The following is a 27,737-nucleotide window of genomic DNA, read 5'->3' as shown; positions in this document are numbered from 1 at the left end:
TTTCTGATTAATGTACAGCTAATATAGCAATAGTACCTCAAAAGTAAGCCCAGGAATCTCTTGAGATAAATAATAACAATCATTATGCACAATTACTGCTTGCTGGCTAACATTATGCAGCTGCTTCGCCAACTATATGCATGGAAAATGCAGAATATATCAGTTCACGTTGGAAAGATATGGACCAACATAACTACAGCATTTACCTAAAATACAACAAAGAGAAGTGTCAAAAACTAAAAACCAGAAATGTATACCACGTGAAAGAAAATAACTCAATGAACAGAACATTTGAATATTACAAAAATTAATGTCTAGCAAGCTTCACTTGGCAGACCTCTCTTTTAGACTAAAATGATTTGCAAGCTCATTTCATTTATTATTATTATTATTATCAAAGAGCTTCCATATCACAACTGATCAAGGAAGGCATTCTGAATTCTACATTCATCTAAATTAAGAGTAGTGCTGGAGCTGAATCCAGTCCGTCACCATCTCTGTCAACCTAGTCTTATCATATATCAAAGGCAGATTCTTTAATCCCCTGGCACACAATCAAATCATCTCAATCAATCCTTCTAACCTTATCTTCCAGTAATTTTACTCCTAAAGTTTTTCTAATATAAGAAATTAAAGATTATTTGTTCCAAACATCCACCAATATCGATCTCAACATCATCATCTTTGCAACATTTGGCTCATCATAGTTTGCACATAGTGGTCTTATTTTTCAATATATTTGAATCCCTGACTTCTCTGTTAAAAGTAGGTAGGTAACCAAGACAGTGCTCAGTGGTTACATAGCAATTCTTAGTAGATTCACAAATTTCCCCTCCGGCACCATTATATCAAGCACCTTAGAGGTAACTTCCCATATTGACAAAGTCTAACCATACTGCACAACATTGCATGTATCATCATCCAGCCTGGTTCTTATACATATAGGACAAAAAAATCTAACAGGGATCACTGTAATTATTAATTGCAATTGTTGCTCCTCAGTTTGATATCCAACAAAAATTCACACATAACATGTTCGAATTTGCATCTACCAAATTTGAGTCCCTTATTGTCTAAGGCTTCTTCTATTGCCTTAAATTTGCATTTTACTCAGATTCCATTCCCAACAAGTCATCAGGCTGCACATACGAAGATATGATTTCCATATCTTCAATATATATACAACTAAGATTCATAGAATCTATGGCTTAATATTGATCCTTTGAATAGAATTAAAATGATTAAAAATCCTGTTAACACTTCCTTTCAGTTAATAATACTTGTCTTACAACCTACTCCATTGTGCATATCCATAATAACTTCAATGCACCCTAGGCGTGCAACTTTTCTCCTAAACAGTCATTATATAGCCATTTCCTTCTAACCATTCTAAAAATCTAATTAAAAATTGCAATGATCATTCTGTACTTCTCCTGCTATCTTTTACCTTTACACAAAATTCATAATAACTATGCATGATTATTTACTATTTCTCGTAGTCATTGAGTCATAGCTCATCGATTCTACATTCTTTTCCGCTTGAATTAATCAATTCTTAGTTCTTCTTCTCTTCATGCTCACTCCCTCACTAATTCTCATACACTTTTGCTAGTACATTTTAGCAATAGTAGCTTCCCTCTCACAAGCTTCTTCTAAGAATGTTTTTCGATGTCTCTTCACAGTATCTATCTATTTACACTGCATTCATCTCTCGATTTCTTGTTGGTCACTCTATCTCATAAGTATATTCTTAATTTTAAAGTATCCTTACATCACTTAATTATTTCTATCTATTATACTTTTGGTTTGATTTTGAATTTCTAATAACTAAAAAATATTATTATTGGCATATATCATTATATTTGTTTAAAAAGTATTTCTTGATGTGGTTTAATTTTGATTAATTAAATTACTGCTATACGCACATAATATATATGTATATGATATTTAACTCATAAACACTCTAATTAGTAAAATTGTTGCTTCACTTTGTACTTTGCACAGCACTTTGAAACATTGATTCCAATAGCATGCCCCAAGACCCGATTTGCTTAAATGTACAAAAATTTAATTATAAACTCAAAGTGGATTACACATGATGAGCCGCCATACTTGAACACAGTGGACTCATCCAAAAAGTCAACTAATCAAAGATCAAATCCAATGGATCAACTCAATGGTTATGATAGTATTACAGATTGCACCAATGTCAAGTGAACCCATGTTCTCATTGTGGGACTATTGAACAAACATAGTCTAAGCACGGTTCTAATCTTTTGTTAAGTTTCATGAAAAAGTTAAAAAACTTCCATGCATCATTAATCTAAAATTTTAATAACACTCATCTTTTGTACATTTAGATTTAATTCAAGAGTATATATACAAAATTCAGGATTTCAACCTGTTCTTTCATAGCAGGTTTGTTTCTTCCATCACATTTTTTCTTTCCTTAAATCATAATAAGTCGGAATAAAGTTTTAATTTCAAATGTCAATCAGTCTCAAGTTAAAAGCTTGTCTGAATTTATACATGCAACTAGTGCATACAATTAAAAGCACTCTAGGTCCATGCGGAAACTTGGTTAGCTCCTTTGAAGGAGTTTTTTACCATGTTTACAAGCTCACTAAGCCCAAGCTTGCTTTTTCAAAGACCTTCCCATGTTCAGTTAAATCTAACCAGTCAGCTTCACTCTTAGATCAGTATTAGGAGCAGCATCCAATCGTCAGTGAGATAGGCAAAATGATAATTCAATTGCCTAGCTTCTAATGTTGAGTTTACCAATGGTTTATTTCTTCTATATCTGTTTTAAGCAACTGGAACACAAAAAATGACCATAAGCTACAGCCACCACCCTTATAATTATTTGATTTATCCCCACTCCAGCACATAGGTTTGTGGAATGCATCTTCAACATTCATTCAGTTGGTATCAATTCTGGGCAGATAAATATATCTTTCTAACACAAAACAAAATTACTCACCTATATCTTGTACCATATAAGCTCGCAAGAAAAGATAGATCAAAGTGGCACATATTGAAATTGAAGAAACATCGGGATACAATTTGGTCATGTAGAGCAAGGAGGAAAATAAATACTAAAGAGGCTTTTGATAGAATTAATAGGAAAATTAAAAGGGAAAAGGGGTAGATCACATGAAACATTTTGAAGCTATTCATAAAACTTGTACAAAATAGAGTTAACACCCACGTAGAACTCAACGGGAATCAACAAAAGAGGATACAAAAGGGAGGCCTAAATAATTAAGTGCAAGGTTAATGCTGAACTTCATTAATTGAGTTTAGATGAAGAAATATTAATTTCCTTTATTTATAACCTTTTGAAATGATAGAAAGGATGATTTTACAAAGATTGAAAGGGGTGCAAAACATAGTCCATTTCTTTTTAAAAGTATAATTACAAAGTTGATATTATGCATCAGCTGAGTATGATGGTAAATCTCACTCTTCAAGCAAAAGAATGCTATAACTCGAGTTGTTTGTCTGAAGACCTTCATTGGTATGATAGCTTTGTACAATAGTAGAACATCCCTAGAAGCATGGTATAACTCTTTCGCCACTCTTGCAGATGACAAACAAGCATCCTGCAATTATTGTTCAAAATCAGAATGATGCCCATTAAGACAATGCCTTGTCATTACAAAATCTAAGAAGATCTAAGAACTTAGAACACCTATACATAATAGATTTAAAAATAATAATAATAATAGACAGATCAAAAAGTGAAACAGGTGAGTAAACGACAAGAGATCTTTTTAACAATTAAATATTATCAGGAAAAGTATAAAGGGCAATATTGTTGAAGTAATTAATCAGAACCAATGGGAAAGGATGTGTAATTTCCAATGTTACTGTAAAATAAATCAAGCAGGAGGTCGAGATTTACTAAATATACACCAAGTTCACGCTAAAGCAAAACATAATATGAATGTAATCTCATATCTTCTATGCATGGTACCTAGCTCCACAAACAAACATAATTAAACCAATAACATATGAGTAAAGAACATGGCCAACCCTTCTATAATCTGATTCAGTAGAGAGCATAATTTAGTTTAGTTTCATGTTTCTTTCGTCATGTTTCATTTCATTTCATGGGAAACTAGTCTTTATTTTATCTCTTATAATTGTATTAGCCTTTAGATTATGAACCCACTACAATATAAAAAGGCCCCCAAAGCTTGTAACAACTAATACGAGTGAAAACAAGATGGTTACTCCCTAACTACTCTGCTCTCCCTTACCCCTTGGCAGACCCCTCCCTTACAACTCATCTTCTCCTCCTTACACAATAAAGCCATCTCGCTTTCATCAATTATGGAAACTTAAGAATCTCTACAGTAACCCTACATTTTTTGAGTATTAAAGAAAACAACTAATCCATTAAGAGATGAATTGGTCTTCTTTTCGTTATTTTCCGTAACTCATTTAATGATTCTTCTGATTTCTTCCAAAAGATCCACAATTGCCATCAACATCTTCGCCACAAACACAATATGAGACTTAATAATAGTTTGCTGAAATCTACAATCCAAATTTGAAATATAGATGTAAAAATGATAGACAGAACGTTCCATCCCCACCTGCTATGCTGCTTACCTTCTGCACTCTTATTGAATTTCTTTGTTGGACGGCATTCTTGCTGCTGTACCAAAAACAGTTTGTTAATTCTCCTTCACTGCATGCTAAAAGATTTGCTAGAATTTTTTTCTACTTTGCTGCTCTGCTTATTGATGCAGTACTCAAACTTTCAAAAGGTATGATTAAAATTTCTCCTAAAATGTATAAATTATTTTTCACACATCCCAAATATGATCAAAAGTATTTTTATAAAGTTCAATATTTTGAAAGAATCATTTTAAAATATAGATGTATATATAAATAACGTAATTATATTAGCGATTATAATTAATTTATCTATTAAATAAATTGCCCTAAATTCCAATTAAATTCAGCATTCACTTAATTAATCTAGTGTTCACAAGAATTTTCTCTTGTAGTTGGATTTCTAATTCCACTAAGGTGTACATGCAACAGTGGATTGGGTCTTCGATGATAGTGATGTTTCTAAGAGGATGTTAATATCACATCTAATTTGACCGTCTCAAATCAACAATGAGACATAACAGAGGTAGATAATACACTCTAACTGATTCCCACTAACACTCAACTTTATTTTTACTATCCAGGATCAAGTATAAAATTAATCTGCTAGATCATCATAAAACACACATAAACTTCATAATGCTCTAATAAATATATCATAATCATTAATATAAAAGCATGCATAATTTGAAATCATCAAATAGATTATACAGCTTATAAATAACCTTAATATATAAATTTTATACACACCAAAAGCTTTTAATTTAGATCATAAACATTCTTTCTTCTAGAATACAACAAAAACTGTATATCCAAAAAGTAAGGGTACAGGACAAAATGGGTTCACCTGACTAATACCCAACTAGCTCATTGCCCTTGCATAAAACAATAATCATCGTAAAATTTGATAAGCTAAAACTCAATGATATAAAGAATTCTAATATAAAGATCAAACATACAAGAAAAAAATATAATAAATCATATTAATCATTTAAACTAATATGAGAATTAGCATTTATAGATAAAATTAGCACAATAGAATTTAAATCAGGACATGATTAATTAGTTATATAAAAAAACAATTCAATCATAGCCTCTAACCATGAATGTTGGCAAAAAAATTAAATAGCATTTATTAATTGTTAGATCACTTAAATGCATCGTTAGTTAGAAGCTGATATAAAATTCTCTATTTTACTTTCATTTTCTTTCTAATTGCTACAAGCCATTATCTTAAAAGTATCATATAATATCTGTAAAGAGCATTAGCACATTTATATCATTTAGTCATCACTTAGCCCATCCATCATAATAACTATTGATAAGATTTAGACTTAAATCTAATGGAGCAGTTATCAACCACCTCTCCATCAAGACTGGACCATATCATACCAACTTTTAATATTGAGAGTCGGGGAAAGGTTCATCGATTCAGAAATTTTACATCTCCATATGCAGTTCCTCATCATTTGCTAACCTGCCCCACAGTACATGACTTTTTATAGGCTTCTTTTACTTTCGAAATCATTATTATAGCATTTAAAAATATTTTTAACATTTTTATGCGCATTTTATCATTAACTTGTATTAGCATATAGCTGAGGCATCAATGTGCATTATTTAAAATAACATATGAATATTTAAATATGCATGATATATCGTAAGACTTGCATGATATACAATAACATTGAATTATTTTAATAGGAGAATAGATTCAATGCAGTAGATTTTTTTTAACACTAAATTTAACCAAAATGCTCATTATGAAAAAAATTTGTCCATATGCTTATAACAATGTAAGGTAATATTAGAAATTACTATTATTAGGCTTCTGAATCATTTTCTACCTCTATTAAAAATGGAGTATCTCATAAAAGTTATCGAATCCTCCTCAGGACAAACTTCTTTATTTCTATCTCTATGAAGACTTGCTTTTTCTACGCAGCCTAAAAATAATAATTTTCACAATTTAATAATTCTAAAATTAACGACCCAATCTAACACAGAATAACCTTAAAATAATATTTTAACTCAAAATAATTTTGCATTCAAGCCCTTCAAAACTATCAACCTTACACTAAATTCAATTTGCCAAAGTATACAAAAAATTGGAATTTGCCTACCAACTCAAGCCTCCTTTGTGTCAAGGAGAAACCTTGCCCAAGTCACCCATGCGGCCTTTAGCACTCCTTCCAAATGCTAAATCAACCTAAAACTTACGCAATGCTTGGCTAGAGGGCAAAAGAATTATAGAGAGAGAGAGAGAGAAGTAACATTTAGTTCAAGTGAAGTGCATTAAGAATAAAGATCAAAATGTGCTTTTATTATTAGAGAATATTCAATAAAGATGGATAAGATATTTCTATAATCTTTTCAATGAAGATTGTGAGAATATGATTGACTTCAATTACCATAGTACCCTCAATGAAAATAAATATTTTAATTTTTATCATGATATTAGTAAAATTGAAGTTAAAGAGACTTTAAAAAAAATGAAGTATGAAAAAAACTGTTATACCTGATGATATTCCAATGGTGTGGAAATGCTAACGAGATGAAGAAAATTTCTTGGCTTATAGAACTTTTCAATATTATTTTGAAGACTAAAAAAATATCAAATGAGAGGAGTATGTTGATTCCTATTTTTAAAGAAAAAAGGTGATGCACAAGATCATGTGAATTATAGATGAATTAAGTTAATGTGTCACATATCAAAATTAGGGGAGAGTGTTATTGAGCATAGGTTACGGCGTGATACTAATATTTCTCAAAATCAATTCAAGCTCATGTCGAGTAGGTCTACTATGGAAGCTATATATTTATTGAGAGGTTTGATGTAGAAGTATAGAGATAATAAGGATGATCTACATATAATATTTCCTGATTTAGAGAAATCATATGATAAAGTTACAAGAGGAGTTTTCTGGAAAGTTCTAAAAAAGAAAAGAGTTAATAATGCTTATATTCAAGTCATTAAAGATGTGCATGCAAGAGTAGTTGTGTTCAAACACAAGATCGTTTGACTAAATATTTTCCTATTTCAATTGGATTACATCAAAGATCAGCTTTAAGCCCATATCTTTTTACTTTAGTCATGAATGTTCTTACTATACACTTGTAAGGTAAAGCTACATGGAGTATGCATTTTGATGATGATATTCTTCTTGTTGATAAGACTAGAGAGGGAGTTGATGGAAAACTTGAATTATGGAGGTCAACCTTAGAGTCTAAATATTTTTGTTTGAGTATATCTAAAACAAAATACATTGAGTGTAATTTTAGTAGTAATAGATTTAGTGGAGGGATTTTGATTTTGAGCAATCAAGTCATTAATAAGAGTACTCGTTTTAGATATCTCGGGTCTATTAATCGAAGTGATGGTCAAATAGATAGGGATATTATTAGTAGAATTCGAGTTAGATGGTTAAAGTTCAGGAATGCATAAAGTCTGTTGTGTGATAGAAAAGTACCCCTCAAACTTGAGAGTGGGTGGGGCCGATCCACTGGAGGGTCTGTTGGAAGATCTAGCATCCTGGTGTCGACTGGGGTGCTGGTAATGGGTTTCTTCAAGGTCTAAGAATAGACTGTAAGCATTCTCTAATGTAGTGACGCTCTGGGCAAACAGTTCGCTGCATAGGTCCTCACACAACCCGATTCGGAACATGGACAAAATTTGAGCGGGGATAGTAGAGGTCTCCCCCTTACAGCGAATCAGGTAATCGTCAAAAGCTGCAATGTATTCCTTTACCGATTTACTACCTGGGTCAGCCGATTCCACTTATCAAGGAGCCTAGGGAAGTATGAGGGAGGTAAGTACTTCTATTTGAGCTCGCGCTTCATAGAAGTTCAATCAGTGATGGGGTACTCATTGCGGGATTCCCTAAGGCTTTCTAGATTGGCCCAATATTGACTAGCCCTACCCGTGAGTTTCATTTCAACAAATCGAACTTTTCTAACCTCATATATGTTATCCCACTTGAAGAAACTATCCATGCCTTTGATCCAATCCAGAAAGAGCTGGGGATAAAGAGTATTGTCAAAATTTGGGGCATCAACCTTAATGTTTTTCATCAAAGATGTATCGAGGTTGTTATTAAGGTTGTAACCATACTGGGGAGCTCGATAAGGGGCACAGAGGTGTCCCTCATCTAGTACGGTGTCATCCCCATACATGGAAGGAGGCCTAGAAGGTGTGTAAGGTGTAGGGTTGTTCCTGACTTGGTCTAGTGTATCAAACCGTTCTGTCATTTGGCGACGGAGCTCAGCTATGTCAGATTGATTTTCCCTAAGTTGTTGATTGATCGTGCTCATTGTCCTACCAACAGATTTAAGGTCCTGTGAATTTGTTAGGGGTCCATACTCTGTCTATGGGTGACTCAGAACTATGCAGATTTGAAAGAAAATAAATAATATAATAGGAAAGTAATTTTAATGCGTGCAGGATGCGATTTAGATGCAACATGTAAGAAAGAAATCATAATAGGCATCTATATGCAACCATGCTCTGATACCAGATGATGTAGAACTAAATGCGTAGGTTGATGTTTAATTATGAAATTACACGCTTGATGAAGAGTAAAAACAATTATTCAACTTCTAATGATTTAAAAGAAAGATTGAAAACAATAAAGAGATTATTAGCTTAGGCAATTGATTACATGAAAATTGTTAGGAGCACAAAATAACAAATTTAAATCAAGCTTTGCATCATGTGGGGGTTTTCAAAGAAAATCCCTAGATTAACAGTTAGACTAGTCACTATTAAAATTCCTCACTCCTACTCTTAATAATTGGTTAGGAGGAGAAAGCTTGCATAATCTTCATGATGCCACAATTGGGGAAGACTTGGAAGAGATACGATTCGGGAGAGAGTTCACCTTCGTCCGTATTCGGAAGAGAGTTGTCACTGAACGGGAGGTTGTCGTTGATCAAAAGCGGTTGCAAGAAAGAAGAGGATTCGTTCCACGTATTCTTCGACAAAGTGGTCGTTCTCAAGATCAATATCAAAGAACAGAGATCGGTAAATGTTGATTAATCCATAATCATCAAATATGAAGCCGTGATCAAGCTCCAGATCGGCCTTTCATGAGTGGACAACAAACTATGAGATGCTAGAGCTTCTGGACAGCAAAGGGAGATCTTCCGGATAGTAGGACAGCGGGGCGGCCTTGCTAAAATTTCTGGACAGCAGGAGAACTTTCTGGACAGCAAATTGGCTGGTTATGGGATGCGGGACAGCAGTCTTTGTGAGGTGAAAATCATGTAGTAATCGATGTTCAGGAGGAGGGAGTTAGAAAGATTAATTCAAAGTAGAGGGGTGGGGGTAGTGGCCGGCCATAGAGGAGGGAAGGGGAGAATTTAATTTCAGAATTTTGGTTGTTGATTAAAGGAGGGAAATCAATCCAAAATTCCGAAATTTAATTCCTGCTTTAAATGGCGGAGGTGATTGGAAAATTTGAATTTGAATTTGAATTTCACTAAAATTTAAGGGACGGATTGGCCCACTTAGATGGAGGATTGATGGGTTGATTGGGGAACTTTAATGAAGCTAATAATTAGATGAAAGAGGGCGAGAGAGGGGCCGGCCAAGAGGGGAAGGGGAGGGGTCCACATGATTTAATATAGATTTGAGGGAATTAATTGGTTTGATTAAGTTGTCAATCTAAGAAAATTAAATTAGGAAAGAGATTTTAAATCAAATATCTCTCTAATTTACTGATCAAGTCAAATAGGTTTGATTGGAAGGATTTCCAAAAATAACTCATCATAATTAAGAAAGAATTTCCAATTCAAAAACTTTCAAATTTGAATTAGGGAACCTTCCAAATTAACCATGGGATAAATTTGGCAAGTAGTGAATGCTAGTTTGAATTTTGGATCCAAGGGGAAGGAGGAGGATGGCCGGCGGCTTTAGGGAGTTGGGGTCGGCGGTTGGTTGGGTGGACCTTGGGCTTGGGTATGAAATTTCGGCCAAGGGAGTAGAGGGGGAGGAGAGGTGGCGGCTAGGATTGGGGATGGGAGAGGGATCAGCTAAGGCCACGGAAGGTGGTGGCCTGCGGCTTGGAGGGGCGGGAGGAGGTGGCTGCTAGGGGAAATAAGGAGGAGACAATGGTGGAAGAGATGGATCACAAGTTCGGATGTTTCCTACAGCTGATGGGTAGTACATTTCCCTCACCTAGGGACTTCAAACTCTCACACAAGCTCTCTCAACTCTCCAAGACACAAGTGCAGAAAATTTTTATAATACTATTCATTATCCCCTCCAAAGAAGAGGAGGGGGCTATAGATAGCCAAAATACAATAGTAAATCCAAAAGACAAAAGTGCCCCTTGGGGTCACATGAACCTACTCCCTCAAGTGAGAGTAAAATTGAAAAAAAACAATAATAAATCAATTACACATAATAGCTCAGAAATAAAGTCATGTAATCATGGTCGTAGATCTCCGGCCTCTTCTCTGGTAAACTCTCCACTGTCGAATGTCTTCATCAGATCCTCAACCAACTGAGCTAGCTCCATAGCCTCTCCCAAGTCACGAGGTCTAATGACTCTCACTGCTGCCTGGATCTCTGATTTGAGCCCCTTCATGAAATTTTCCTCCATAAAAATTTGAAAGGAAACACTTGTAGATTTCAAGCGAAACTTATCAATCTTGGGAAATCAGCAAGAAATCTCCACACGACTTTAAGCAAATCCAGAAAAATAGTAGATATATTGTATTAATTGAAGAAGGTGGAAGGAAAATACCAAGACACAATTGATCCTCTATTCGACAGGAGGATCTATTTCTCTAAATTTCCTAGACGTCGCTAGAGCCCAAGAACACCAAGCACCAAAAAAATCAGCAATAATCAATATGGAAAACGCTAACCCTACTGCAAAACCTAATTCCATGCAAATGCATTTTAAATCTCCCATAACTCGTTCATTCATGTGGAATATGCAGAAGTGCAAACAGGGACACATAATATTACTTTACCTCATAAGTAGGCTAAAAACCAAAGACTCATTCATAACTTTTATAATATTATATGCATTCTTTCTTGTAAGTAACTGAGCAAAATAAGGTCTCTTAACAATTTTTCATTCTCAGTGATTAGATATTATTATAAGGCTCTTTAAACAATGTTTATACATTGATCAAATAGCACAAAGATGAAATTGAATGATTAACATAAATATTAATATACTTAGAGTCTGTTTAGGATAGCAGTAGCATTTTATAAAGATAGTGGTGAGGTTATTATTATGGAGATAATAACTTTTTTAAAAATCATTGTGAATATTATAAATGTATTCTTTTAAAAAAAATTAAACTACTACTTTTTAAAGCTATCACACATTAGCAACTCTGGTTTTAAAAGCAGCTTCCCATCACAGAAATTTCTCAAAAGCAAAGAGAATGCTACGAGAAAGTAGTAGCCAAATAGAACTAATAGTTGTTGTCTGAAAAACAAAGCAATGAGAAAGTTAACCCAAATAGGCCCTCAATCTATAACTGATAAGTAAGGCTGTGAAGGGATTGCCGCCATTTTGAGCAAGGGTAAGGCTAAGAACATCAACCCCTCCCTAAGCCCTTTAGGATTCTGAATCAAGCCTAAAGATTGATGATTTATTGAAAAGCTGGAGTTCAAGCACTCGGCTAAAGGAATAAAATTAACTGGGATAATTAAGACCAATTTAGTATGCTTTTAGAAAATCAAAGTCAATCACAAGTATAGATTGAATCTGATTTAAATCTCTCTCAACATACAGTACTCTTGAGGAACTTGTTCAGTTTTTTAAACACCCAACTTTAATCATACAAGTCATTTTCTTCTCTGTATCCATGTTTCTTTTGTATAATGAATTTAAGAATAACTTATTATGTCGAGGTACTACTAAGGGTGCGTTTGGGACGACGGCACCGTTGCTTTGCTATATAAAAAGTTACTAAATTGTCGTTTGGGGAATTGCAGCAGAACGACGTCAAAAAAAGTTCGCGGCACATAGCTGCTTCTCGCGACCTTTCCCCATGTCCTGCGGTCCGCTGCTTTCCCCGGAAAAAATGACGTAAATCTCCGCTTCCAAATATTCGCGACCTTCCAAATGTTCTGCTCCTCACCGTCTCTGCAATCTTCCGCCTCTTCTCTTCATCCGCCAACTTTCCAGATGGCATCAACTCCCTCGTCTTCCATCTCTTCTCCGCCGCCCTTACTAGACGTGGATGTCGTGGGTTGCATACCAATCAAGATCCAACGGTCGGTTGCTTTCATCTATGAGACATTAGTACTGTGTGCATTCTGTCGATTTTTATTTTAAAAGGTGAGAAAGCGGGGTGGCGAACGGTGCAGAGGCGGCCGGCGAAGGGGTAGAATAGATCGAGAGATTGGGAGAAGGAGGAGAGGAGGCGGGGGATGAGGAGAATTTGGTCGGAGATGGATGAAGCTGGAAAAAGGAGGCCTTTCTGGATGTAATCGAGGGAGAGAAGGTTGAGATCCCACTGGTTCAGATGAATTTGGCGGCTACGGCGGGATTCGACGTCTGAGGGTGGTGGAGATGGGCGGATTAGGTGGCGAGACAAGAAGCGGAGAGACTCTGCTTGAGATTCGGACATGACTGGTTTATAAAAAAACCTTTTTTAGTGATTTCCTGAACAAGATAAGATTATGTAGCACAATCCGTGATGCTGATTTTTGGTATTAGACTATTTTCTGATGTAATGGTTCTTCGTGATCTAATATTGGGTTTTCAGAATTTTTAGGGGAGGTTAGTTAAGAAATACATGCAAGTTAATCTTAAGAGATTGGTTCATTCCCATTGCAAGGCTCTGATATTATGGTGATGTGAATGATCTTAAGACATAGGTTTCCCACATGAAAATTATGGTAATGAAAAATTCTTACGAGTTAGGTATCCTATGACAAAACTTGGATATCATGATGATGGAATCAAGGAATCATTGTGAAGTGGATGTTTTTTCTTCAATATAAATTGTCGGAAGGTTATTGATCTGCCGTCGTGAGCATTTTTTCATATCAATAAATAAAGGTATAAAGGTAATTTATTCCTATACAGTTGCAGCACAGTAGCTTGACAGTTATACTTCCCAAACAAAATGTACTGCTTTCTGTACAACAATTTTACAACTTACTTTACCAACAGTTGCAGCCGTTCCAAACGCACCCTAAATCTTCTAGCTATATTAATTACAATTGTTAATTCTCTAGCATCAATCCTACTCCTATACCAACTCCTATACCAGAAAATATGTGCTTAAAATGTCAAAATATTTACCTTTTTACAGTTTAGTATTGAAAATTTTTTATCAAGAAAAACTAATACCAAGTTCTGTGTTTCATTATTAGTATAGGTTTGGATTGCAATGGTTTTTCCCACATCAGTATGAAAAGCCAAGCTATTATTCATAAAATATGATGTCGCTAAGTAGTCATGCAATAATGGTAGGCCCCCATTATCTCAGTATTCCTTTATTGGATTTATTATCTATCAAGACTATATCATCTGAATATTAAAAATACCAAGGTTCGTCAAATTTAATATAGATGCAGGCTCATCAAATTTTAAAATTATATCAGGAATGTTTTTTGTTCCAGTAAAATCATTATTCTTGATGTAAATTCAAGCCAGTATCTATCCAAAAATGAGCCATAATCCGAGTCTGATCCAAACCAAGTTGCCGTAGCTCAAAATCATTTCAAATAAAGAACGGAAAACAAAGAAGTCCCAAACTTCAAGTCAGTTCCGAGCTCTCCTTCAGTTCAATTTAGCATTGAGATAGTTCAAATAAGCTTGAGATTGGATATAGCAACTCCTAAAAACAAATATGAATGATTCAAGAGATATAAGAGCAGTACGCGCTATCAAGTCAAACACATACTTCAGTCAAAATAGTTCAAAAAGAAATCATAGTAGGTCTGTACATGAAATATGAATAAAAATCATAGCATAGTTATTGCTTAATTAATTATGTATTATAGTTTATAAGGATATTTTTCACATGACTTAATCTTTTTGGGGGCGTTGAGATTAGATCCAACATGATAAAAACGACTGAATCAAAATGGAGATTGTTTTATAAAAGCAAAATATTATAACCAAAAAATGATAATAATATAATAAGGGCAATCATGAAAAGTTAACAAAAAAAAGAGAAATACAAAGAAACATGATAACAAAGTATGAAACATCCAATGGACCATTAAGCGACAAAAGAAATCATTTGGGCCATCTTGGTCAAAGCCTTATGAATACAGGAAATGGCTAAAGATTTCTTTCCAATTCCTACCCCGTCGGGTAAATAGAATTTGGAATATCATATCAACTAGAGTATTGATGGTCAAAATGTTCGTATTTAAATCATAAGGTTGCTAAAAATCATGATTATTGCTAGATTTGCAAATTGGATGGAGGTGAGGTGTTTCAATATCATAAAGATCAATCTAACTGCTAAAACCAGGTAATGAAGAAATGTCCAACTTCGAAGATGAAGTAGGGGCATGCATATTTGTTTCTAGTTCTAACGGAGAGATTAAAATTGGTTCCAAATTCAGAGAGCAGACCTAATCTGATGGAGTGTCATCCACTAAAGGGGTTGGCGGTCGAATCTGAATATTTGGTTATAAGTTTATACCTTATAATTAGAATTCCTCAACTAAAGATGAGCCAGAAAAAAAAAATCTGAGAATTTATGCCCAAGAAATTTGCAAGCAGAGCAACATGATAGGATGCTTTAAAAATCAAACATCATCTAATATTCAGAATAGGGGTGTCAATTCAGGTCAACAGGTTGGGTTTGGGTCGAATCCGAAACTGACCCGGAGCTATATGACATGACTCAAACCCGACCCGATTTTGTAAATGGGTCGGTTTGTTCAACTCGGACTCGACACGCCGGGTTTCCGGGTTGACACGACCCGACACGGATTTAAGGCATACGGATGAAGAAGTGGCGCTACTTCAAGTTCCAACGAGACGGCGAGCTGTCCCGGCGAGGCGGCGGTACAGCAGCAGCGGCGGCCGAGCGGCATCGTGCTAAGCACGAAGAGCAGCGAGCCGGCGATGGCCTCTCCTTTGAGGCGAAGAGACGCGACGCGAGTAGCGTCACGCGACTGATCGCTAACGGCTGATGCAGAGTCGCGGACTGAGCGACTGCAACTCGACTCGACGCGTAGGAGTCGGGTCTTTTCGCGGGCACAAGTTGCAAGGATTGAAATGAGGAAATAAGAAACAAGATTGAAGGTGAGAACATTGATTCATAAGCAAGAGGGAAGTCATGCTGAAGCCCAACCTGACAAACATTACCATTTTTGCCTAAATCGAAATAGAGATTTTGTGTTTGGATTAACCCAAGTAGCATTAGGGTCTAATTCAGGTTCGCTTAAGAGACCAAAAATAAATTCAAGCCGGTTCAAATCAACCCCTGAAAACAAAATTTTATTCCATCTAACAAGAGACCCCTTTTTCTTCCAATAAAAATCTAGATCCAATATCAACTTTTTTTGTATTCTTGGGTTGGTTGGCATATACAAATCAGTATAAACAAGTCAATTTAGCTTCATTCAATTTGGGACATTTTCTAGTTGAAACCAAATGCAACACACTAGCACAGATTTACACCTCTAATTGAAATCACACTTCAAATATAGATGATAAAAGACATTAGTTGCATACTACAACTAATCTCCCAAATAAAAACACTACATATTAAAAGGATACATGCAAGTAGCGCATAAACTAACTAGAGAGGTTCAAATGACATAAGGTTACCCCTGATCTTGCAGCATACAGCGCCATAACCTTCCATTGAGTTATAAAACGTAATGTTATTACATCACCTACACTGGAATATTGCATCACGCCTTTTTCAAGTACTTTTTCCATTGTGGCATAATAAAAGAACAAATTGCTCCAATGAGAGCAGAACATGCTTCCATTTTTAAGCATACATTTCAGCTGGAATGTAAATTATCAGTTATACTGCAAGTCCATTTGTCTCCATGATGTTACAACAACAACATCAAGCCTTTATCCCACTACGTGGGGTTACAATGATAGAAAAAATACAAGATCAATCACCAAAACAACAATAAGAAAAAAAATAAAAAAAATTTCGTTCAAATATGCATGCATACCTTAAGTGTTTCGTGCACTAGTTGTATGACTTGACACAATGCACTTGATACAAAACACTTTTCAGGTTGAAAAAGCAAGTCAGCAGCATGAACAGACGTAACTTCATAAGCATCATCAAACAGCATACCACTTTTTGAGGTTGCTTCCTGCAGTTTCGTAAATCATTGTGTCAAACATGAATTGCTTTATGTAACAACCTAAGGAAAAAGTTCTACATGCTCAAACTAACCAGGGAACAAAACTGAAGAAGAATTTTGCGAGCCTTTGCTAGGATTTCATTCTTCTTTTTAGAAGCAAAATGAACCTCGACATTGTGAATAAAATGACTCAACCTTTCTTCACTTTTATTGCTGAAAGAGATAAAATTCATTTCCTTTAAAGAGTTCTCAAACTCAGAAGTGCTCCTAATAATATTCTCTAATTCCACCATCTTTGTAGCATCTTCTTGAACAGCCTGAAATGTCAGTCAAAATTCTTTATCACTCACAAATACTCAAGGCATGACTAAATCTGAGCGCTAATCAGATCACATAGTGAAAAAGTTCGTCCAAAAAATCATGAAATTGCTTAAAAAGTATTCTCTAAAACCACTAATCTATCCTATCAATTCAGTCTTTCCCATATTGAAAAATCAGAGATTTTACATGCTAACAAATGAGCGGATCACTGATCATCCAATCCAGCAGGTAAGGTTTTAACGTCATTCAAACAAAAACAAAATTCAAGTCATGCACAGTAATATGTTACTTTACAAGAGTAGAAAAAAGGCAATACAATCTGTGCTGTGAACTTCCATCAGAAGGCAGGTAAGCCTCTCATATTAACTATAATTAAAACCACAGTTGGCTGCTGATCATAAAAGTGATTTTTTTTTTTTTTGTATAATGTAAGCTTTTGGTTACAAGATATTAGACTGTAAGCAGCTCAATTCACTAAACCTACTTCCATGCAAGTTCATACCAAGAACATAATTAAACAGCATCACTTAACGTTTAGAATGCCACCTCTGAAAAATCCAACAAAACTAACAATTCCTAAAGAAGAGTTCTTCGATCAAGATGTTCTGATAAACCAAACATCATTCAATAATATATTTTAACTCCTCATAAATCAGCTCTAAGAACCGCCTTCACACCTTTATATACCTACGAGACCGATGCATTACTCCATTTCAACCATTTGTTTCACCATCACTCTGAATAATAGACTTAAGATATCTAAAACGTGTAATCCTATTAATGACTTGATCACCCAAAGTTACAATCCCCCCACAAGAACTATTATTGCTAAAATTACACTCCATATATTAAGTTTAAGATATACTTAAACGAAAGCCTTTATACTCTAAGGTTGACCTCCATAATTCAAGTTTACCCCCCACACCCAAGAAGAATAGTGAAACGAATTGCTAAAATCAAGATTACAAAACCTCTGAACAAATATAACATTTCATTTGTCTATTATATGAGTAAATGAAAACAAAAACAAGTGATCAAATGCTTAGGTATAAAAGCAGCTTGCTTGGGATGACTAGTACATGAGTAGATATGCAAGTCTTCATGAGTTACCTGACAAGGGAAAAGGCACTCAGATGGTGAACCACATGTCTGAGTATCCAAGGAGTGTCAAGAAGCACATTCATCATCATTAGCCTTATCCCAACTATTTCGGGTTAGCATTATAAATCCTCATTTTCCATCTGTTTTTATTGAGTTTTGTGCAAGATGTTAAATCTATTCTTTATATATCATTTGGAACAATGCCTATTTATCTTATCTTAGGCCTGCCACTTTATTTTCTTAATTCTCTTACACTAATTTTATTAACTCGTTTAACAGGCATATTTACTACATTTTCTTACAGATGCCCAGACTACAAGAGTCTATTTGAAGTCATTCAAATGTTTCTTCTAATATAATCATCCTTTAATTTATCATTCATAACTGAGACACACTGCCATCATAGCATTCTCAATTTTGCCACACTGAACTTAGATGTTAATGACTTTTTGCAAACTAACGCTCAAATTAATAAAAAATCAATAGCATAATTAGAGTTTTATAAAATTTATTTTTAAGCATACATATTATATCCTCTAATCATATAAAATTCATGAGACACTTATCTATTCCAATCTAACTCTAAAAGTTATATCCTCATCTATTTCTCTTATCTTTTTTCTTTTTCTTTTTTGTACAATAAATTCAATATACTTAAATCTATAATACTTAAGTATCACCTTATCTTCAAATGATATTAAATGATAAATGTTAACATCATACCTACAATAATCACATTTCTTATACTCAACATTTGTTCTTACTAATTCTAAAGTTGTATCTTCACATTTATCTCATTGTTCTGATTTTTCACTGATTTCAGTTAATGTTTCAGTAATTAAAACTATATCATCTATAAAAAATGCATACTAAGCCCTCTCGCCTTGAATATCCTTTGTAAACATCTCCATAACCAATATAAAAGGATATGGATGCAATAATGGCCCTTAATATAAACCTTGGACAATTAAAAACTCTAATACTAAGCAATGCTTCATCATAAATATTTTTAACAATATCTATCTCTTTGACACACATTTTGCCTTTAAACAAATAAAATAATTTTTTGCAGCACATAAACATATGCTTTTCCAACAACAACAACATCAAGCCTTTATCCCATTATGTGAGGTCGGCTACATAAATCCTTTTTCTCCATTGTGCCCAGTTAAAAGTTAGATTCTCATTTAAATCTAATAAAGAAAGGTCACTTTAATATTTTATAACCAAATCTTTTTAGGTCTGCCTCTATATTTATTAATATAAGTCAAATCTAATACATCTACTTTCCTAATCGGGTCATCGGAAGACTGCCTTTTATGTGACCAAACCATCTAAGGCGACGCTCTCTAATTTTATCTTCCTCTAGAGCTACTCCAACCTTTTCATGTATATGATCATTTCGTATCATGTCTTTAGGAGTAAAGCCACGCATCCACTTGAGCATCCTCATCTCTGCAACACTTAACTTAATATTATGCTTGTCTTTTAATGCCCAACATTCAACACCATAAAGCATGGCAGGTCTAACCACCATCTTATAGAATTTCCCTTAAGTTTGAGGAGAACTTTTCTGTAACACAACAAGTCCTTCCAAGATCAATAAAATAATACGAATATCCTTTTTTATTTCATACACTTCTACATTAATTGTCTCATAAAAATTGCTTCTTCAATAGATCTTCCTATTATGAAACAAAATTGGTTCTCAAAAATTGATTGAAATTTTATAATTTTGTATTCCATTACTCACTCTCACATCTTCACTATATAAGTCATAAGCTTGACAAATATATAGTTAGCACAATCTTGAACGTCTTTATTTTTAAATATTGATCCTCCAATCATTAAGCATTCTCTGCATTCAAAATTCTATTGAAAATTTCTGTTAACAAAAGCACCATAACATCGCCCATAACTCTCCTAATCTAAATAGGCATCTCACATGAACATAAAGCCTTACATTTATGCATCTTTTTAAAGCTAACTACACTTCAAATTTTTGGATAAGTGTAGAATACACTTCATTATATTGTTTGTTATACTCTTCCAAAATAATTTTCCCTTAAATCTCTCATTTTGAAATTTATCAAAGAATTTTTTTCATTTTTATTTGATGTCTTCGTCATTAACAAAGATTATATTATCTTAACTTTTAACGCACCTGATTTCATCAAAAACCCTAAGTCTTTTTTCTCTCATCTTAGCTATTCTATAAATCTCATTTTATCCTTCCCATAATACCAAGTTATTATATAAATTAACGAAAAAGTCGTAGCATTCACATTACTCATTTTCTTATTTGCAAGAATTATAGCCTTCTTATAATCATTATCAGCCTCAGTAGTACTCAACATTTTTCACTTATTAACAGAGTAATAACCCTTTGTACATCTTCACTCAACCACCAAACCTCTCTATCACTATACAATTCATTCCCATACCAAAACCCCTACAATAATCTTCTAAATGGAATTAACCATATTATCTCACATCAGATTTATATGAATCATGCTTGTCAATAAAGCAAAATAGCATGCATTATAGCCCAAAACATTGCGATGCAAACATCTTATAGGCTACTGGCATAACAAAATGCAGGAAGAAAAAGTAGCGCACACTATATACGCTATCAAGTTGTTTTGCATTATAGCAGATTGCACATTGCGTGCAATATTTTGTTTGTTTTCTTCCTCTTCTTCTTTTCTCTTATTTCTTTTTTTTTTTTTTTTGGTGGGTCAATATTTTGTTTGTTTTCTTCCTCTTCTTCTTTTCTCTTATTTCTTTTTTTTTTTTTTTTTTTTTTTTTGGTGGGTGGGGGGGGCTTAAGGATAACCAACACAAAATCAATGAACTACTTTTTTTTAATGACATAGATGTACTGATGAGTGATTAACAAGTAAAAAAAATGATGAGTCAAATGAATAGGATGAATTAGTGTTTGGTAAAGAAAATTTAAAGAGTATTTTTATGCCTCGATTTTGAGAAATAACCAACATAAAATCAATGGCCTACTTTTTTTTAATGACATAGATGATACTAATGAGTGATTAACAAGTAAAATAAATGATGAGTCAAATGAATAGGATGAATCAGTGTTTGGTAAAGAAAAGTTAGCATGGAGTATTTTTATGAAAGCTAGCAGTTAATCCAACTTGCTGCTTCTTCTCAGCCTATTATCCCCAACACTGAGACAAAAGCTAACTGTGGCCTACTGGTTAACTCACGACAAGGAATAAATACAATTTGTTCTTATTCTTACTTTGTTAGTAAAAGCTGATCATAATCCCACCTTTTCATATAAAAAATATTATTTGAAGTTAATAGTTTACTATGATCACTTCTGAATGAAGTATAAACTTAAGGTGAAGTGATGAGCAACGAAGCTCAGAAGTTCAACCCATTTTACACCTCAAATTAGTATAAACATCTACAATCCAACGCACACTAAAAAGTGGTTCAAACTCAATTACTTTGAAATCCAGTACCGCTCTAAGAAACATACATTCATAACAATATACAATTAGGAAACATCAAAACACAAAGAAACCTGAATAGAAAATGTATTTATGAATGCAGGATTAATTATAAAGTCCAAAAAGAACTTCTATTATGATAAATTCAGACTGATTCATGATTATGTACTTGATAGGACTTTTATCCTCACTCAATGTAACATCAAGGATAAAGCCTATTCGCTCAACCTTAGCAACATGCCCTTAGACAAGCATCATGTGCATTAAACAGAAAAATCCATTTTATTAATTCAGCATTTTTCCTCAAATCTCAAATACCAACCTTGGAAAGACATTGTGATATGATAAGTTCTGACATTCTTGGCCAGACCAGCCTTCCAAAGCACTGCATCCATATTCCATTCTCAAAGCAGACAAATTTGTAGATAAACTTTATAATCTGAATAAGGCTAGAAAAAATTGCCACAACTTCAGTTTCTCCCTACAATAATTAAAATACATATATATATAAGTTTATTAAACTATTTGAAGCAAATTGCAAATGAACACGTTTCATCATGTTCAGTAGAGGCAATCAGGCAAGCATTCACAAAGTATCAATAAAAAGGAACTCTTAGACATAGAATGAAACAATACTAAATAACAACGTGAAAGAATAAAGTACATGTCACATAAGATGATGCTCTGAACTTATCAATGAATGGGATTCAACATCTTATGACATGTAGTGTGCCTAAAATATAGTCTAGAAAAAGTCCAAAGAAAACAAAAGTAGTTTCAAGATCAGAAATGAGTGTGATAGCCTATCCTTAAAGCTGAACCAGATAACTGAAACTCATCCAACAATGAGCAAATCAAAAATTCATAAACTGTTACGAGGAAGATAATCATGAGTTTACCTTGGGCAGGTGGTTTCCCTCTAAATGTGTGTAAATGAGGGAATATTAAGAAAAAACTTACAGTAGCATTTCACATATCCGTCCATGGAAGTATCTCAGAATAATTGTTAAAGCTAGTTCGGTTCTAGGGTAAATTACTTAACAAATATATAGAGTTTAAACCTTTTTGTCAATAATTGCGACAAATGATGCCAATAGAAATAGAAAATTAACAAACCAAAAGGGATTACATCATATACATACGGAGCTTCATAAGAATATAGATAAAATGATTGGTTACAAGTCTTCAAAGATCTCCTAGAGATGCCTATCAGTTGCTTGCTTGTACTCTTATTTCATGTCAAAAGACACTTTGGGATCGCACAAACAATGCCAAGTCAGGTCAAACATAAGCATGCCGAATAAGGCTAGCTTGCAGCATCAATTTAGCCAATGCACCAACCAACCACCAAACAAACAGCGATGAAATAATATAAAAGTGATGTCCTACACCATCAACAAAAATTATATTTAATGACTTTTTAGATTAGGTATTCTATTAAATATAATACAATAATATAATATATAAGAATGATTAATTCATCAATCCATTCTCAGGAAGGTCAAGAAACACCATGAAAATGTCATCCCACCTAGAGCCCACTTTCATGCAAGACTGCAAATCTAGTTAACCCTTTCAAGCACCGAAAAAAACCATAGGCCTTTTGTAGTTCATGAAAAAAAATAATTGTCTGTCATGACAGCAAATGAAAATCATGAAATGACTTATCCTCCAACCCCGAAACATGTAAATGAATTAAGGCACATAGACAGGTTAAGTATTCATTGGTTAAATATTTTGTACATATTTAAAAAGATGAAGAGCCCAAATAGGGTAAATATAACAAACAAAGATGTATTTTTTGGATAAATTAATGAATTATTTAAAAAAAAAAATTTACATTTTTCTTGTTATGTTATAAGTTAACTAAAATGGAAGCTTTATTTCCTACTTCAATTTCAGATAACTAGTAAAATTAAATTAAAAGATTAAAACATAAATAAGATAAAGAAAAATGTCTCCTTGGAAAAAGGCTTGACCATTTTTTCTTTGACGGCATCATCCAAAAAGTTCATTTATAATAGGCAATACCATAGAGAAAAATTCCTTCACAGCATCCTCTAAAGTTCCCTAGCTATGGCAGACATATAACAACCATAATTTGGAAGCACAAGTTCCACATTTCTTACAGTGTTCCGTTCATGATGCCTCTTAAAGTGATAAAAATAATCCGAAATGGAATAAAATTGGAAGTATGCTTGGATGCCAAATGCAATTTTTTTGGATTGCCCACTCTGACCACTGATCAGCAGAGAGACTTACATGATGTTCAGATGATAAATTAATTCTGAGCATAGCAGCAGAGTCCCGATTAGGTTCTTCCCAAATACGGATGCCTTTGTTAGTTATTGCTGGGCCTATCGCATGCTTCATCATAAAATCAGTTACCTTTGCCAGGCCATAATCCAGAACATCTACAACCTTCTTATGGAATGGGCAGTGTCAGTAAGAACAGAAAAGAAAATTGGATACAATTAAAAGTAATAGCCAATAAAAAATGTGAGTAGGAAATGGTATCAACCGCATGGAATCAGCATGAAGCCAATTACAAAAAGTTTAATAGAAAATGACAGAAGTTATTAGTTGGCAAGCGACTTGATAATGTTCCAAATTCCAATAAGTTAAACTGTAACGTTTCAACATAGTCATCATCTTTAACATTATACCAACTATTTAGTCTCAGATAGTTCTACATTCATTACTGTGAGAATGGGATGTGTTATTAACTCAAATTTTTCATTTCACCAAAGAGATTTACCAGGAGGATGGTTTTGAAGATGTTAAAGATCGACATTGAGGTAATAAATTTAACATACATATTGTAAAGCCCTGACACAGCTTATCTACAAATGGAACATCATGCCCAATATCCATGTGGTGTCATATTCCAGCTCGTATTACATCAGAATTTAAAACAGTTATTAAATTTGTTGGGATTGTTTTAAAATAAGCCAGCCCCTAAACTTTAAGAAGGGAAACGATAAAATCCAAACCTATATGATAAGCCACCCCAAGCTTAACAGCTTTTATCCTTAATCAACATCAGCTTGGCACCTTCCAAAGTAAAACTAGTTTTATCAAAGCTCCTAGGTGTCGTATAGGAGATAAAATCAAGGAAGCGCTTGTTTGAATGTAGCAAGGGCTAAAATATAAATAGTAATTTTACTCGGCAAACATATTTCTATTAGAAGGAATGATTTTAAGAGTCTAAAGTATGGGGAAAAGTATGCGCCCAAGAGCAATGACGATCACAATAATGGAAAAATAATTTGCAAGGAGAACATGAGGAAAATAACACAAGGGAGTTTAGGTAGTTTGGTAAGATCACCTACGTTAACGGTCAAATAGAGAGATAACTATTCACTAATTCAAATATTAGAGTAGGATATAAATAGTTATCCTTAAATACTTTTCCATGATGCATAAGAGTGTGCAAATTATAGAGGAATTAAATTAATGTGTCATACATTAAAACTATGTGAGAGGGTTGTTGAGCATATGTTACAATGTGATAATAATGTTTCTCAAAATCAATTTGGATTCATGTCGGGCAGGTCTACTATGGAAGTTATACATTTATTGAGAGGTTTGATGGAGAAGAATAGATAGAATAAAGAGGTCTAAATATGTATTTATTGATTTAAAGAAAGCTTATGATAAAGTTCTAAAAGAAGTGCTCTTGAGAGTTCTAGAAAAGAATTAAGTTAATAATGCTTATATTCAAGTCATTAAGTATATGTATGCATGAGATGTTATTTGTGTTCAAACACAAGGTGGTTTGACCAAGTGGTTTCCTATTTCAGTTGGATTACATTAAGGATCAGCTTTAAGCCCCCTTTTTTCTTTAGTCATAGATGTTCTTACTAGACATTTACAAAAGAATGTACTCTGGTGTATGCTTTTTGTTGATAATATTCTTCTTGTTGAGACTAGATAGGGAGTTGAAGGAAAACTTGAATTACGGAGGTCAACCTTAGAGTCAAAAGGTTTTCGTTTGTGTAGAACTAAAATCAAATACATGGAATATAATTTTAGTAGTAATAGATCAAGTTGGGGGATTATGACTTTGGGTGATCAATTCATTAATAAGAGTATATGTCATAGATATCTTGGCTCTATTGTTCAAACTAATGGTGAAATAGATGGGGATATTATTGGAAACTTTCAAGTTGGATAGTTGAAGTAGAGGAATGCATCAAGCCTATTGTGTGATAGAAAAGTACCCCTCAAACTAAAGGAAAATTTCTATAAGATAGTGGTGAAACATGCAGTACTTTATGGCTCAAAATGTTTGCCATTAAAAGAGAAGCATAAAATTAAGTTATGTGTTGCAAAGATGAGGATGCACAAGTGGATGAGTGGCTTCACTCTTAGAGGTAGAATGTGAAACGAGTATATACGTGAAAAGGTTGGAGTAGCTCTAGCGTCATATAAGAATAGAGAGAGTCGCCTTAAATGGTTTTGACACATAAAACATCAGACTTCTGATGACCCAGTTAGGAGAGTAGATGTATTAGACTACGATTTTCCTGACCTCCTTCGCTGACCATAGTCCTTCCGACCTTTGTCGCCAAACAACGGTCTTTCCAACCTCCGTCACCGGACAATGATCTTTCCGCCCTCCGTCGTACACCGACTATGATCCTTCCGACCAAACGAACACGTCAACAGTGATTATTCATATTCCTACCATGTAATGCACTCCATATGGTGTATATTTCTTACATCAAGCCAAGGCCTTCCCCCCAAGGAAGGGCCTTATTTGTAATCAACTACAAATACTAATGGATCATTTCAAATTGGGCCAAGTCCCGTGGTTTTTCCCCCTTTTAAAGGGTTTCCACATAAAAACTATGGGGTCTCTTATGATGTTGCACCCTCTATTTTATCTAATTGCATGTTGGATCTTCGTACAAAGCTAAGAAGTTTATATATATATATATATATATATATAAATGCAACAAGTATATGAAAAAAAAATCCTAAAGAAAATATGATTATTGAAATTCCAAGAAAATCGCATATCCAATGGTCAAGGAGAAGCAAAACAAAAACTGGTACAAACAAATACACTAGTGTACATAGGAAGAAAAAGATCACCTCCATGGCTTCCAATACTCTACGCAACACAAGTTCAATTGTTTTCCCACTTCTGAAAGTGGACCTGACAGTCACAGTACCATTTTCAGGCTCGAACTGGACCAAACTTTCCATACTTCGCGAGAGGACGCATTGTAGCTACATGAAAACAGTAATCTAAATCGAAGTTCGCCGTAATTTGAGGAAAGGAGAAACAATTTCATCAGCATACCTCATCAAAGCACTCCAAACACTCCTTCCTCAAGAACCCAAATACTGCCGGCTCTTCCACTCCGCGATTCTCGTCCCACTTCTCTGACACCCCAAGCCCCATATTCAAATCCCTCACCGCAACTGCCGCCTCGACCAATCTCCCTGCCCTAACATCCTCCCTCGCAAATTTCAATCTCTCAAGCAAACTAGAAATTGTCCCCACAAACCCCAGCGCCGCCCTCTGCTGCTCGAGTTCCCGCCTCTTCCTCCCGATCTCCTTCACGAGGTCGCGGATCTCTCGGTCGACGGGATGGTCGGAAAGGAGGCGAAGCACTTCAGCAAGGGCGGCCGCGGCTTCATCGGCTCCGGCGGCACATGCAGCGCTGCGGGAGAATATGTCGGCGAACTCACGGTGATGGGAGAGTACGTACTCACGAACTTTGGATTTGATGTGGAGGGAACGGATCTGGAGGCGATCAATGAGGAGGCTAAGGTCGGGCGCGGAGAGTGGCGAAGTCTCGTCGAGGTCCTCTGAGGAGAGGAGCTCTCGGACGTCCATCGATCCGAGGACATCCATGCGTTCTGTATTCAGATCTCAGGGTTTTGGTCCTTTGGCATCACAAACAATTGAACTCGCTGGGAGGGTATGTGTG

At 34.6% G+C, this 27,737-nt stretch overlaps 1 protein-coding gene across 4 annotated transcripts; it reads right to left on the bottom strand.

Annotated features, from left to right (window-relative positions):
- Positions 1-36: 36 nt before the first annotated feature.
- On the bottom strand, positions 37-27,737 carry LOC110092597 (centromere/kinetochore protein zw10 homolog; the record flags this gene model as incomplete). 4 transcript variants are annotated; one of them, XM_020817223.2, is given in 8 exon segments in its annotated part: positions 37-132; positions 3,489-3,602; positions 16,757-16,903; positions 16,987-17,211; positions 22,115-22,273; positions 24,055-24,213; positions 26,893-27,030; positions 27,104-27,734. In XM_020817223.2, coding segments are annotated over 8 exon segments (1,596 nt in total), but the record flags the coding sequence as incomplete, so codon positions are not given.

This window comes from Dendrobium catenatum, unplaced genomic scaffold, assembly GCF_001605985.2.
Source record: "Dendrobium catenatum unplaced genomic scaffold, ASM160598v2 original_scaffold_211366, whole genome shotgun sequence".
Taxonomy (NCBI): Eukaryota; Viridiplantae; Streptophyta; class Magnoliopsida; order Asparagales; family Orchidaceae; genus Dendrobium; species Dendrobium catenatum.
Note: the sequence above shows the minus strand (reverse complement) of the source record. Positions and strands in the feature narration are given on the sequence as shown.